Source organism: Saccopteryx bilineata, chromosome 2, assembly GCF_036850765.1.
Source record: "Saccopteryx bilineata isolate mSacBil1 chromosome 2, mSacBil1_pri_phased_curated, whole genome shotgun sequence".
Classification (NCBI taxonomy): Eukaryota; Metazoa; Chordata; class Mammalia; order Chiroptera; family Emballonuridae; genus Saccopteryx; species Saccopteryx bilineata.
Genome location: NC_089491.1, coordinates 363700935 through 363716178, shown reverse-complemented (window position 1 = coordinate 363716178; position 15244 = coordinate 363700935). Strand labels below are relative to the sequence as shown.

The following is a 15244-nucleotide window of genomic DNA, read 5'->3' as shown; positions in this document are numbered from 1 at the left end:
TGCCCTGAAACAGCAACCTCTGCACTTCAGGACAATGCTCTAACCAACTGAGCTATCTGGCCGGGGCTATAAAAAGTTTTATTGGAAGTCACATGCATTGTTGACATATAGTCTACAGCTGCCTTTGCTCTCCAACAGCAGAGCTATGTAGATGCCACAGAGACCATGATCCACAAAGCCTAAAACATTTGCTATCTGGCCCTTTACAGAAAATGTTTGCCAAATTCGGTTATAAAGGATTCAGGCAATGACCAGGCGGTGGCGCAGTGGATAGAGCATCGAACTGGGATGCAGAGGACCCAGGTTCGAGACCCCGAGGTCGCCAGTTTAAGCGTAGGCTCATCTGGTTTGAGCAAAAGCCCACCAGCTTGAACCCAAGGTCGCTGGCTCCAGCAAGGGGTTACTCGGTCTGCTGAAGACCCGCCGTCAAGGCACATATGAGAAAGCAATCAATGAACAACTAAGGTGTTGCAACGCACAATGAAAAACTAATGATTGATGTCTCTCATCTCTCTCTGTTCCTGTCTGTCTGTCCCTGTCTATCCCTCTCTCTGACTCTCTCTCTGTCTCTATAAAAAATAAATAAATAAATAAACTGTTGTTATTAAAAAAAAAGGATTCAGGCAAGATACCGAATCACCTTTTCTATTAAAGGGTAAACCTAGATGCCTCATTGATTTCCTCTTTTTTGCTCTGAAAGGAAAGTCTATTCCTAACTTAGGGCCATTTTGACACTTTAAGATACTATACATAGTAATGAGCCAAGAATAGTATCCTTCCTGCCACAGCATGCAGTGCAACGATAAAAGGCAGGAATCTAGGAAAATAGGAAATTATTATACAGCCCCAATCCTAGCCAGTTTAAGACACAAATCCAAAGGACAGTTCTCAAAAGCTCAATCTGTGGAAAGTATATTAGCAGAAATATACCCAGAAAGACTGAGAAAGCTAACTCCTCATCCCTCACTTGCTGTAAAATGAGGTCACTGGATCAGAAGGCAGACAGCAAAGCCAAAAGGAATTATATGTTTCCATGGTAGAGAGTGGTCAGAGTTCAAAACAACGTAATAGTGTAAATAGTTCATTTCAGAGAATATACAGTAAGTAATATGGACTGTGCATTTTCATTTAACTTCTCTTAAGTGCCTGACCTATGGTGGCGCAGTGGAAAGTATCAACCTAGAGTGCCTAGGTCACTGGTTCAAACCCTCGAACTTGCCCGGTCAAGGCACATACAAGAAGCAACTATCAGTTGCAGCTTCCCACTCCTCCCTCAACCTTTCTCTTTCTCTAAAACCAATAAATAAAATCTAAAAAAAAAAAAAAAATTCTTCATAGGGGTTCAAATTGAGAAACTTTTTTGAAGGGTGATATATATATATATATACACATAGATATATATCTTATCACTATCAGCAACAACTAAAATTAAGATGCTATACATTGGAAAGTTCTAGTATATTAGAGGATCTCTCTGGTCAGGAAAGTGTTTCACATTGCTGACAAGTTTTTGCAACTGCTTTCCTCTGTACTGAAGAATATCTTGATGGTACCAAAGTCCATGGTCAATATAACCCTCTGAAACAGCCCAAATGCAGAAACAAAATAAAGGATCACATCCTTCCCTGGGATCCATATTACTTACATTTCTGAAGTCCAGTGTTCATCTGCGTGTGAGAAAGAAGCGGAAAGGACAGGTCACCTGGCCCTGGTAGACAGGCTAGCATGGCAGACTGGCATCAACACAACATAGGGCAGCCACTCGCACTGTAATGAACAAAAAAACAAGGTCATGAAACACAAGGCAACTCCCTCAAGAAACAGACTAGGGACATCTGATATAAGCAGCACAGGCCCAAGTTTAGATAGATAAGCAATTTAATTAGCAGCATGTTGGTTGGAAATATGTATGTTTTTGTCGGTAGCAACAATTTGTTCCCAACTATCACTAAGGGTAAAATGGTATTTCAGTCAGCACAGCTAGGTGGGTGGGGAAAATAAAAACCAGAAAATACCTATCCACACAATTAAATGAAAAATACAGGCACAACTGTAAGGTCTTTCATGCTCACAAGCTCTAGATGCACTCATACAGCATTTCCATTGCCTGTAGATTGCATTCACTTTCAAAATGAGGAAGGAGCAAAGCATCTTAGGAGACACAACTACTGTTAAAGCAAATTCTGGGGGAAAAAACCCAAAAACCAGCAAATTCTATTTATAAGTATTTTGGGATTCATCTTTCCTATTCTCTGTCACACAATTAGACCTAAAGGACTCCATCCTCACCCCAAAACTGTATTGCACCCAGAGGGAATGAATCAAGGAAGTAGTAGGCCGCCAGAAGCCCTCTTTGGGCAGATGATTCTGACATTATGTCAAGATGGCTTGGTTTTACCAGTGCTGTCTACAAACAATATATGTACAGCTCCAGCAAGCAGACACTGAGCTGGCTTTTCGTAGGGAAGAAAACATCAGCAATGCCAAGCAAGCTCCCTGGACACCAAGGACCAAGCTTTTCCTAAAGTAAAATATACTAAAACACATGAAATTCCTTTCTCATACTGCAAAACCCAGAAATCAAGGTAGCATGTTAAGGGTTCACATCACAAGAGTGGGGGAAAGGCTCAAATGTTAAACAAACACCACAAAACCTCCTTTCTCTTTAAGAGGGCCCTCGCAGGTATGTGAAAATACCTTGTCATGATGAGTATCAGAGAGCTCCAGCTTGCAGTCTAGGTAGCTGAAAAGATACTTTGAAAAAGAGGCTGCTTAAACTGTGTCTAAGATAGCAACTGCAGAAAGAACTGAAGATTGAATGCCTCAATGAGAAGAGAGCTGCCTGAGAGTTCTGGTACAGATTCAGTCTTTTTAGGTCTCTGGTGGGTGGGATAACAGAATGAACACAGTGTGCCAACTGCAGTACCTCAAGAATAAAAAGCCTTCTGTTGGGGTCAAATGACTAAGGTACTGCTTAGAATCCTATCCTTGATGAACGCTGATCTCTATTTAATAACCTCTCTCCTATGGTCCTAATATAGCTGAGGGCAAATGTGACCTAATATTTTGCAATGGGCTGGATGAAGGGTTTTAGTGATATTTTCTCTTTAAGGGAGAGAGATATTTTCTCAGGAAGGGAGAGAGATGAGAAGCATCAATTCTTTTTTAATTTTAATTATTATTATTATTTTTTTTTACAGAGACAGAGAGTCAGAGAGAGGGATAGACAGGGACAGACAGACAGGAACGGAGAGAGATGAGAAGCATCAATCATTAGTTTTTCATTGCACGTTGCAACACCTTAGTTGTTCATTGATTGCTTTCTCATATGTGCCTTGACTGCGGGCCTTCAGCAGACCGAGTAACCCCTTGCTGGAGCCAGCGACCTTGGGTTCTTGGGTTCAAGCTGGTGGGCTTTTGCTCAAACCAGATAAGCCCGCGCTCAAGCTGGCGACCTCGAGGTCTTGAACCTGGGTCCTTGGCATCCCAGTCCGACGCTCTATCCACTGCGCCACCACCTGGTCAGGCGAGAAGCATCAATTCTTTGTTCCGGCACCTTAGTTGTTCATTTATTGCTTTTTCATATGTGCCTTGACCAGGGGGCTACATACAGCAGACAAAGAGACACCCTGCTCAAGTCAGCGACCTTGGGCTTCAAGCCAGCGACTTTTGGGTTCAAGCCAGTGACCATGGGGTCATGTCTATGATCCCACACTTGAGCCGGCAACCCCAAGCTCAAGCCGGATGAGCCTGCACTCAAGCCATGACCTTGGGGTTTTGAACCTGGGCCCTCTGCATCCCAGTCTGATGCTCTATCCACTATGCCACCGCCTGGTCAGGCAGTGATATTTTCTTAATTAGGTCTTGCAACTTTTCTTGGAGAAAGGTAATAATTTTGTCATCTCATCATCTCTAGCCTCGATTACTACAATAGCCTTCAAAACAGTCTCTCTGCTCCCCACTTTGTCCCTATAACTCAATCCATTCTCCATATACCAGGAGTAATTTATTTTTTAAAATTGGAAATTTTATCAGCTCAAAAGTCTCCAATGATTTCCCATCTCACTTAGAATAAAACATAAAATCCTAACATGGCTCACAAGGCCTTCCATACTATTACTACTACCTCTCTGGCCTCATCTTCTAACCTCGGTGCTCCTCCTACTGACTCTATTTCTAACACAGTGGTTTCCTTGGAGCTCCTCGAAGGAGTGAGCACACTCCCACCTCCAGGCCTTGTACTTCACCTGGGTAACTGAGATGCTGCGATGATGATGGAAGTATAATGAACACATTCACTCAGTTGTCTTGCAGACAACACTCTTCCTGTACTTTTTGGAAGGAACCAATCTACAAATAATCATTGTAATCTCTAATATACCTATTAAATTTTGATGCATGCAACCAAGAAGAGATGAATAGCGGGTATGGATCCTAAGAATTGACCATAACATATTGCTCCTTAAGCCACAACTCTGGACTTCAAAAGAACAGAAAAGAACTTAACCAGCTAAACAGTGGCAAAGAGGCTTTAAAAGATATACTGGCAGTAAACAAAGGATCAAAAATAAAAGGTGAATACTGTCAAGATTTCAGAAAGTCAATTTTTAGTTCGGGCAGGAGGGAGTGAATGAATAAGAAAGATACCAGAGTATAAGGCTGGTGGTTGTGGCCATGCAGATTCACACTGAATTAGGGCAAACGGTAAAGAAACTGTGGAGCCGGAAAATGGTGGGCCAATTTATTAGTCTCGCAATGGTGGAAAAGCAAGCAGGCAGGGAAAATTTCCTCTCTCTAAGGGCTGACAAGATAAGAGGCAGCTGGGGGGGGAACCTACAATCTGCTGCCCCGTGCTCATGCACCAATCAGGCAAAGTACAAGCAAGCAAGCCTAACACACTTGTTTGCCCAACACAGAGCTTGGAGCCCCCCATGGTTGTGTCTTCAATAAGAACTTCCCAGCAAGTCTGTAATACTCTTGAGCTCTCCCTAACACTATCTGGGCTGCTAATAGTACAACTCCTAATTCGTGGCCCTTTTATCTTTACGAGTTCAGGAATCTAACTATACTAAGGAAGTCTTCATGCTCCCTGTCTAGTTTCACTAAAGTTGAGAACTAGATTTTGCTAGGGCAGAAAAAAGCAGGTAATGTAGCAAGGTCACAATAGTTGTGATGAAACAGGAAAGAAGCTATTTCCTTCCACAACACAATTCAGAAAGCAGGAATACACAATATAAAGCTCTCTTCCAGAGGCCTGGCAGCTGAGCACAGGTGTTTCATTTAACAACCTTAAATCACCCACATATTTTGATAGCCATCTGGTTTTTTTTTTGTTTTTTTTTTTTTCAGAAACAGAGAGAGTCAGAGAGAGGGATAGACAGACAGGAACGGAAAGATGAGAAGCATCAATCATTAGTTTTTCATTGCACGTTGCAACACCTTAGTTGTTCATTGATTGCTTTCTCATATGTGCCTTGACCGCGGGCCTTCAGCAGACCAAGTAACCCCTTGCTGGAGCCAGTGACCTTGGGTCCAAGCTGGTGAGCTTTTTGCTCAAGCCAGATGAGCCCGCGCTCAAGCTGGCGACCTCGGGGTCTCGAACCTGGGTCCTCTGCATCCCAGTCCAACGCTCTATCCACTGCGCCACCGCCTGGTCAGGCAATAGCCATCTGGTTTTATAAAAAATTTCTATTAACTGATTTTAGAGAGAAAGGAAAGCAGTGAGAGTAAGGAGGGGAAGAGAGGGAGAGAGGGAGAGAGGGAGAGAGCGCGTGCGCGCCAGGCCAGATAGCTCAGTTAATTAGAGCATAGTCCTGAGGTGTAAAGGTTGTTGGTTCAATTCCTGGTCAGAAAACATACAGGAACAGATGGATGTTCCTGCCTCCTTCTCTCTGCCTTTCTCTCACTAAAATAAGTAAATAAAAATTAGAAAAAATCAGTTTGTTGTTTCACTCATTTATGCATTCATTGGTTGATTCTTCAATGTGCAGGACAGCCCTCTAACTAACTGAGCTATCTGGACAGGGACCATCTGGCTTTTTTTTCCCTTCTCTCTCATTTTTTTGCTTTTTAATATTTCTTCCTTTCATTTTTATTTTTAATGTTTATTTTATTGATTTTAGAGAGAGAAGAAGCCTGACCTGTGGTGGAACAGTGGATAAAGCATTGACCTGAAACACTGAGGTCACCGGTTCAAAACCCTGGGCTTGCCTGGTCAAGGCACATATGGGAGTTGATGCTTCCTGCTCTTCCCCCCTTCTCTATCTCTTTCATTCTCTCTCTCTCTCTCTCAAATGAATAGTATTAAAAAATATTTAAAAGAGAAAGAAAAGAAGGGGGGAGAGAGAGAGAGAATGAGAGAAACAGGAACATCAAGCTGTTCCTGTTTGTACCCTGACCCAGAATTGAACTGGCAACCTCTGCGCTTCAAAATGATGCTCTACCAGTGGTCAGCAAACTCATTAGTCAACAGAGCCAAGTATCAACAGTACAACGATTGAAATTTCTTTTGAGAGCCAGATTTTTAAAACTTAAACTATATAGGTAGGTACGTTCCTTATCGAGGTAGCGCCCACACATGGTATTTTGTGGAAGAGCCACACTCAAGGGGCCAAAGAGCCGCATGTGCATCTCGAGCCAGTTTGCCGATCAGGGCTCTAACCAATCGAGCTATCTGGCCAAGGCCCATCTGGCTTTTCTTAAACATAAATTCCAGTATAATTTTACAGCTGATATTTCCAGAAGCACAATTAGACCCAGAAATCAACACTGGCACTAACTTCTGAAAGGTACTCAAAATTCAAGTTCTGATTTCTGAACAGAATCAAATAGTAAACTGGAGCTCAGGCCAAGTAAGCTACAGACATCACAGAGAAAGGAAAAAAGTAAAGATCTCCTTGGCAGAGCCTCTCTGTGAACTTTTTTCTTCTTTTCCAAGTGAGAGGAGGAGAGAGAGAGAGATAGGCTTCCACCCACAACCCCATCTGGGGCCAATGTTCTGTCCATCTGAGGACGTGCTTGCAACCGAGCTATTTTTAGCACTTGAGGCAGAGGCTCCTCGGAGTCATCCTCAGCACCAGGGGCTGATGTGCCTAAATCAATCGAGCCATAGCTGTGGGAGAGGAAGAGAAAGGAAGAGAGAGAGAGAGAGAGAGAAACACACACACATAGAAGGGGGAGGGGTGGAGAAGCAAATGGTCGCTTCTTCTTTGTGCCCTGACTGGGAACTGAACCCGGGACATCCACATGCTGGGCTGACGCTCTAACACTGAACCAACTCGCCAGGACCTCTGTGAACTTTCAACAAGGTTTCTTACTGCTAACTGCTCCCAAAGTAAGGGGATTACCATTATCACAATGAGCACAGAACTGTTTTTAAACTCTCCAGGAACATTAGCAAAGTGTTAGCAATTCCCAGACTACCTCTAATTAAGGGACAAACCCCTTGTCTCTTCAGAGAAAACTCAAAAGTACTTTCATCTGTGCCTCTCCCCCTCTTCAGAAGACTGACAGACATTTAATTAGAGTTGTGATGTAACACTATGTTTTCCTGGATAGCATCTGATAAAGAATCATCTCTGCCTTAGGGCTGATGCTTCTCATCTCTCTCCCTTTCTCTCCCTACTCTAATTGTATTGATGCTTTCCACTCCTCTCCCCCTTCTCTCTATCCTCTCTCTAAAAATCAATAAATTTTTAAAAAATTATAAAAGTATTTTAAATTTTATTAATTAAAATCACTATCTCTAAGTCTTTTATTTTATTCATTAATTTTTATTTTTATTTTTGACAGAGACAGAAAGTCAGAGAGAGGAACAAATAAGGACAGACAGGAAGGAGAGAGATAAGAAGCATCAATTCTTTGTTGCAGCATCTTAGTTGTTCATTGACTGCTTTCTCATATGTGCCTTGACTGGGGGCTACAGCAGAATGAGTGAACCCTTGCTTAAGCCAGCAACATTTGGGCTTAAGCCAGCAACATTTGGGCTTAAGCCAGCAACCATGGGGTTATGTCTGTGATCTCACACTCAAGCCAGCAACCTCATGCTCAAGCCGGCAACATTAGGGTTTCGAACCTGGGTCCTTCGCGTCCCAGTCCAACACTCTATCCATTGTGCCACCACCTAGTCAGGCTTATTCATTTATTTTTTTATTTTTAAAAGATTTTATTTATTGCCTGACCAGGTGGTTGTGCAGTGGTTAGAGCATCGGCCTGGGATGCTGAGGACCCAGGTTCGAAACCCCAAGATCACTGGCTTGAGCAAGGGGTCACTGGCTTGGCTGGAGCCCCTGGTCAAGGCACAACTGAAAAGCAATCAATGAACAATTAAAGTGCTGCAACTAAAAGTTGATTCTTCTTGCCTTTCTCTCTTTCTGTCAACATCTGATGGGAAGGAGGGTCCTGAGAATTATATGATAGTAATGTATCAGTGTTAACTTCCTGATTTTGATGGTTATATTTTGGCAATGTTGGACAACATCCTTGTTTGTAGAAGATAAACAGTAAGTATTCAAATCAGCAACTTACTCTCAAGTGATTCAAGGGGAAAAATAATTCTTTGTATTATACTTGCAACTTCACTATAAATTTGAAATTGTTTCTAAAAATTTTATTGAGGAAAATAAACCGGTCCAGGTCAGTTAGCTCAGCAGTAGAGAGTTGGCCCAGCGTGATAAAGTCCTGGGTTTGATTCCTGGTCAGAGTACTCAGGAAAAGCAACCATCTCCACCTCTTCCTCTTCTCTCTTTCTCTCTCTCTCTCCCCTTCCTGCAGCCATGGCTCAAATGGTCCTAGCCAGCTGGCCCCAGGCGCTGAGGAGATGGTTCTATGGACTCACCTCAGATGCTAAAACAGCTCAGTTCCTGAGGAATGGAACAGCAGCCCCAGATGGGCAGAGCATCACCCGGTAGGGGGTTTGCAGGGTGGATCCCGATCAGGGTATATGTGGGAGCCTGTCTGTCTGCCTCCCTGCCTCTCACTAAATGATAGATAGATAGATAGATAGATAGATAGATAGATAGATAGATAGATGATAGATAAAGATACACTGTCACTGTATCCCCCCCCCTTTTTTTTTTTTTTGGAGACAGAGAAAGGGGGAGAGGGAGAGGAGAGAGAAAGAAGCATCAACTCATTGCTTCACTTGGTTGTGCTGTTGCTTCTCATACGTACACTGACTGGGGCCCAAACTTGTGACCTCAGGGTTAAGCCAGCAACCCTGGTTCTCCCAACAACACTCTATCCACTGTGCCAATGGCCAGGGCCATTCTCATGCATTATCTTAATGCAGGTGAGTTATCTCTGAATTGTTGAATGACAACACTGGTGTTCTTGCTACCAAAACATGTTTCCTATATCTTTCTGCATCATTAACTTACGATTTTCTTTTCTTTTCTTTTCTTTTTGAGAGAGACAGAGACAGATACAAAGGGACATATAGGGACTGACAGAAAGGGAAATAAATGAGAAGCATCAATTCTTTGTTGCAGTACTTTAGTTATTCATTGATTGCTTTCTCATATCTGCCTTGACCAGGAGGCTCTAGGCCAGCAACCTTTGGGCTCAAGCCAGCGACCCCAGGGTTTCAAACCTGGGTCCTCTGCATCCCAGGCCAATGCTCTACCCACTGCACCACTGCCTGGTCAGGAAACTTCCAATTTCTTTTCAACATTTATCTGAATAACATTTTCTCCAGTTCCTATACTTCAAATTTTCTCACAACCTCCACTCTGTTCTGGCAATACTTATACTATATGGAATTCTTGCAACTCTCTTACCTTAAAGATAGAGAATATGACCATTCCAAAGAAATGTCTTCCCTGCCTGACCTGTGGTGGTGTAGTGGATAAAGCATCAACCTGGAACAGGGAAGTCGCTGGTTTGAATACTGGGTTTGCCTGGTTAAGGCACATATGGGAGTTGATGCTTCCTGCTCATATCTCTCTATCCCTCCCTCCCTCCCTCCCTCCCTCCCTCCCTCCCTCCCTCCTTCCTTTCTAAAATAAAGTCTTAAGCCTGACCTGTGGTAGCACAGTGGATAAAGCATCGACCTGGAAATGCTGAGGTCGCTGGTTTGAAACCCTGGGCTTGCCTGGTCAAGGCACATATGGGAGTTGATGCTTCCAGCTCCTCTCTCTCTGTCTCTCTCTGTCCCTCTCTGTCTCCTCTCTAAAATGAATAAATAAAATAAAAAATTTTAAAATAAAGTCTTAAAAAAAATGTCTATCCTGAAGAAGGCACTATTAATGTCCCTCCGTTCTTCAGGTCTAACATTCACTAATACCTCCATTAAGTTCATACTCATATTTTAAGAGTTTTTCAAGGTCCTTCCTTCTGAACACACATCCTGAACCCAAGCAAGTGGCATGCAAACTCCCCTGTGCTATAAAAGAAAACCTAGTCATAATATCTTCTAGAGTGTAACAGTTTTGATACTCACTTCCTCCCACTATACAAAAAGTTTCAAATAACATTCATAAGCTTTATCTCTAGACTTCCTGAAAAGTACTAACTATAACTACCTTCTCAACTTTCACACCAACAGCAGCTGGCGGGCAGAGTCTTGGTTATTCAACAGCAGAAAGGTTTTTAGTAACAATCAATGAAGAGCTTTGAAGTGGTATAAGGATAATGTTTATCACTTACCCTCTCCTCTTCTTTCCTGTTTAGTGTGATCACAAGTTCTGGAGGAGAACCAAGTATATTATGGCCCTTCTCCAAGCAGCCATGGATTTTCTTCCCTTAGTTTAAATAAGCACTTAACAAAAACAGGCTCTTAAAATGCACTGCCATATATGAAACTATCTCAGGAGATTAGCAGTAGTTCTTAGGAAGAGAACCTAGCAACAAAGGATATGAAGGTGAGCAATAGCATCTGAAATGAAGGTAGCAGTATATGTCATGTGGTAATCTAAGAACAGCCCCAGCTGAAATCACTTCAATCTTTTGCAGGTGAAAAGGTAGGATTTTGTTTAGAAGCCCATTTACTTTTAAGGGTAATCATCAAACAACGATATTGAAGGGAAAGTCTGAAGGGAAAAGGCAAAGGAATTTAATCTTTAGAGGAATACAAACTATTTCCCTTCTTCCTTTCACTCTATCTCCACCTAGCAGGGATTGTTTCCAAGAATATTATGTAACTGTCTACTAAAATAACATACTAAAACCCTAGCCAGACAGCTCAGTTGGTTAAAGTACCATCCTGAAGCACAGAGGTTGCAAGTTCGATTCCCCATCAGGGCACATACAGGAGCAGATCAATGTTCCTGCCTCTCTTTCCCTTCCTTCCTCTCTCTCAGTACAATAAACATTAAAAAAAAAAATAATATACTAAAATTCCTAGACAGATAAAGAAACGTGTTCTTCAGTTTCCTACTGATTTTTTTTTTTTTTTTTTTTTTTGGTATTTTTCTGAAGCTGGAAACGGGGAGAGACAGGCAGACTCCCGCATGAGACCGACCGGGATCCACCCGGCACGCCCACCAGGGGCAACGCTCTGCCCACCAGGGGGCAATGTTCTGCCCCTCAGGGGCGTCGCTCTCCCGCGACCAGAGCCACTCTAGCACCTGGGGCAGAGGCCAAGGAGCCATCCCCAGCACCCAGGCCATCTTTGCTCCAACGGAGCCTTGGCTGCGGGAGGGGAAGAGAGAAACAGAGAGGAAGGGGGGGGGGTGGAGAAGCAAATGGGCGCTTCTCCTATGTGCCCTGGCCGGGAATCGAACCCGGGTCCCCCGCACACGCCAGGCCGACGCTCTACCGCTGAGCCAACCGGCCAGGGCCTGTTTCCTACTGATTTTAAAAGTACCCCAAACAAAAATTTTGTTTTGTTCTTTGAAGAGAATTTCAAATGCGAGCAGAAGATTAAAAACTACCTTGCCAATTACCATAATCTTACAATAAGCACATGTTGCTGTGAATGACATTCCATTGCAGTCTATTTTTCTATGATAAGCAGCAAAGAACTCAAGGGTATGATCTCAGAATATAAAAAGCCATTAAGGCTGTTTCTAATAGATTCTTTTTTTTTTTTTTAATTTTTATTTTTTTATTTTATTTATTCATTTTAGAGAGGAGAGAGAGAGAGGAGAGAGAGAGAGAGAAGGGGGGAGGAGCTGGAAGCATCAACTCCCATATGTGCCTTGACCAGGCAAGCCCAGGGTTTCGAACCGGCAACCTCAGCATTTCCAGGTCGACGCTTTATCCACTGTGCCACCACAGGTCAGGCCTAATAGATTCTTTTAAAATATGATCCTACACAGCTTTTCAAAAGAACAATGTTTTAATTGTAAGATGAATTTTTACAATTCTTTTTTTTTATTTTTATTTTTATTTATTTTTATTTTTTCATTTTTCTGAAGCTGGAAACAGGGAGAGACAGTCAGACAGACTCCCGCATGCGCCCGACCGGGATCCACCCGGCACGCCCACCAGGGGCGATGCTCTGCCCATCCTGGGTGTCGCCATATTGCGACCAGAGCCACTCTAGCGCCTGGGGCAGAGGCCACAGAGCCATCCCCAGCGCCTGGGCCATCTTTGCTCCAATGGAGCCTTGGCTGCGGGAGGGGAAGAGAGAGACAGAGAGGGAAAGCGTGGTGGAGGGGTGGAGAAGCAAATGGGCGCTTCTCCTGTGTGCCCTGGCCGGGAATCGAACCCGGGTCCTCCGCACGCTAGGCCGACGCTCTACTGCTGAGCCAACCGGCCAGGGCCAATTTTTACAATTCTTTGACCACCTGTCTAAAAGAAGTATGGGGGCCCTGGTCGGTTGGCTCAGTGGTAGAGTGTTGGCCCAGCATGTGGATGTCACAGGTTCGATTCCCGTCAGAGCACACAGAAGAAGTGTCCATCTGCTTCTCTACCCCTCCCCCTCTCACTTCTCTCTCTCTCTCTCTCTCTCTCTCTCTCTCCTGCTGCAAGCCTCAAGTGGAGCAAGTTGGCCCCGGGAGCTAAAGATGGCTCCATGGCCTCTACCTCAGGCATTAAGAACAGCTCAGTTGCTGAGCATCAGAGCAACACCCCAGATGGGCAGAAATTGCTACCCAGTGGGCTTGCAAGGTGGATTCTAGTTGGGGCACATGCGTGAGTCTATCTCTCTGCCTCCCCTCCTCTCACTGAATTAAATAAATAAATAAAAATTAAAAGAGTTATGGAAAAAGAAATTAACTGCCGTGTAGGGAGGGAGTGAAATGTGTCATTCTGGTTATTAAAATCCATCAAATTCATTCTTCAGCCTCAGTATAATTGTGGCCAAAAACAAAAAAACAAAAAACTGACTTGCAAGTAATTATCACCACTAGCTGCAATAAAAGTTAATTGGACATAATTGAACTAATGCCCTAAGCGGAGGGAAGCTGCAACTGGCGAAGAGCCCACTCTTTCCTGCTCCTTCAATCTGCAAATGAAACTGCTAATGATAATTTGTGGACAAACAAGAAATTGCTCTCAGGGTTTCCCCACTGCAAATCACTCAGCAATTCCAGCTAATGCCCAGAATGTTGAGCCAAGAGAAAAATCATTAAGCAGTGCTTCCTTTGATAAAGATGAATTTTAACAATAAGCAAACCCATTAAGGCTGTGGGTTGCTGAGAATCGTTAAATTTCCCCTGGACACCCTAAGTAAAGCAATGTAACATGATCTACATACACTAATACCATGCACTAGATGTGCCCTGTGCCACTAGCATGTGGTAGAGTAAGAAGACATTATGCAAGGCCAGAAGCTACAATTATACTAATAATTAATTTTCTCCTAAGAGAATCCTGGGTAATCTCATTCTTATATAGGCAAATGGCACTGTTGATCTGCTTTAATAAAGATTAAATCACTTCTGAATCAGCTTTGGTGTTAATAGATTCCTGCTGCCTAACTCATTTGCCTTCAATTCAAGACAGAACTGTGCCTGTTCCCCTGGAATTTAGTATCAGACTACTTTTCAACAGTGTCTACAGCCAAAAGGACGAAGACTCCTAAGATTATTGTCGAGTCTTAGGAAACCATTTGTCATGGGGTCTTTATATAAACAGTGACCTGTAAAGTGAGCAGGAGGCAGGTACTCTGCTGAGATGACAGAAGATAAAAAGAGAAAAAAAAAAAGGTACAAAGTGCTATCTCTGCTTATTTTTCCCCCAGGTTATACGGGTTCTTTTCTGGCAAAGAGATGGCTAGAAATTACCACAATCAGAACCCTTCTGCCTGACTAGTGGTGACAAAGTGGATAGAGCATTAACCTGGGACACTGAGGTTCCAGGTTCGAAACCCAAAGGTCACTGGCTTGAGTGCAGGTTCATCCTGCTTGAGCATGGGATCATCAACATGATCCCAAGGTTGCCAGATTGAGCCCAAAGGTTGCAGGCTTAAGCAAGGGGTCACTCACTGGCTTGGCTTGAGGCCCCTGGTTAAGGCATGTATGAAAATAAACAAGTCAAGTGACACAACCATGAGTTAATGCTTCTCTCACCCCCCTCTCTAAAAAAAAAAAAAAAGAGTAACGGAAAATAATAGTTTAACCTGAGAAAGAGAACACTTAGTAGGGACAACATTCAGTCATTCACTACATACCTATGATGTACCAGGCACTGTGGCAGTACTTTGTATTGGATATAAAAATATGAAAACTAAAACCCATGGTGAAAAACGTGATTACTGTGGTGATCACTTCTCAATACATACAAATATCAAATTATTATATCATATACCTGGAACTAGTGTGATGTTGTATGTCAACTATACCTCAACTTTATTATTTATTTTTACAGAGACAGATACAGAGTCAGAGAGAGGGACAGATAGGGACAGACAAGCAGGAATGGAGAAAGATGAGAAGCATCAATCATCCAGTTTTTCCTTGCAACATCTTAATTGTTCATTGACTGCTTTCTCATATGTGCCTTTACTGCGGGCTTTCAGCAGACCGAGTAACCCCTTGCTCGAACCAGCGACCTTGGGCCCAAGTTGGTGAGCTTTTTGCTCAAACCAGATGAGCCTGCGCTCAAACTGACCTCGGGGGTCTTGAACCTTGGTCCTCTGCATCCCAGTCCGACACTCTATCCACTGCACCATGCCCGGTCAGGCTATACCTCAACTTTAAAATGTGAGCACCTGAGATTTTGCTCCCTGGCATATGCTGTCAGTTTAGCTCAAATAAACTTATAAAAATTCAAAAATAGATGCCACATCCCTCCATATGTTTAATGTATGGAATTCAGGAATTTCTAATACCTCCTCTATCTACAGCTGAAAACAATTTTT

General features: G+C 43.1%; 1 protein-coding gene across 3 annotated transcripts in view; it reads right to left on the bottom strand.

Moving 5' to 3' along the window:
- FAM222B (family with sequence similarity 222 member B) overlaps positions 1-15244 on the bottom strand; it is an 85080-nt gene that overhangs the window by 15007 nt on the left and 54829 nt on the right. For all 3 annotated transcript variants that reach the window (XM_066263201.1, XM_066263203.1, XM_066263202.1), the window contains exon 2: positions 1646-1767. In XM_066263201.1, the coding sequence (XP_066119298.1) occupies positions 1646-1727 (82 nt within the window). In that variant the 5' untranslated portion in view covers positions 1728-1767. The remainder of the gene's footprint in view (positions 1-1645; positions 1768-15244) is intronic.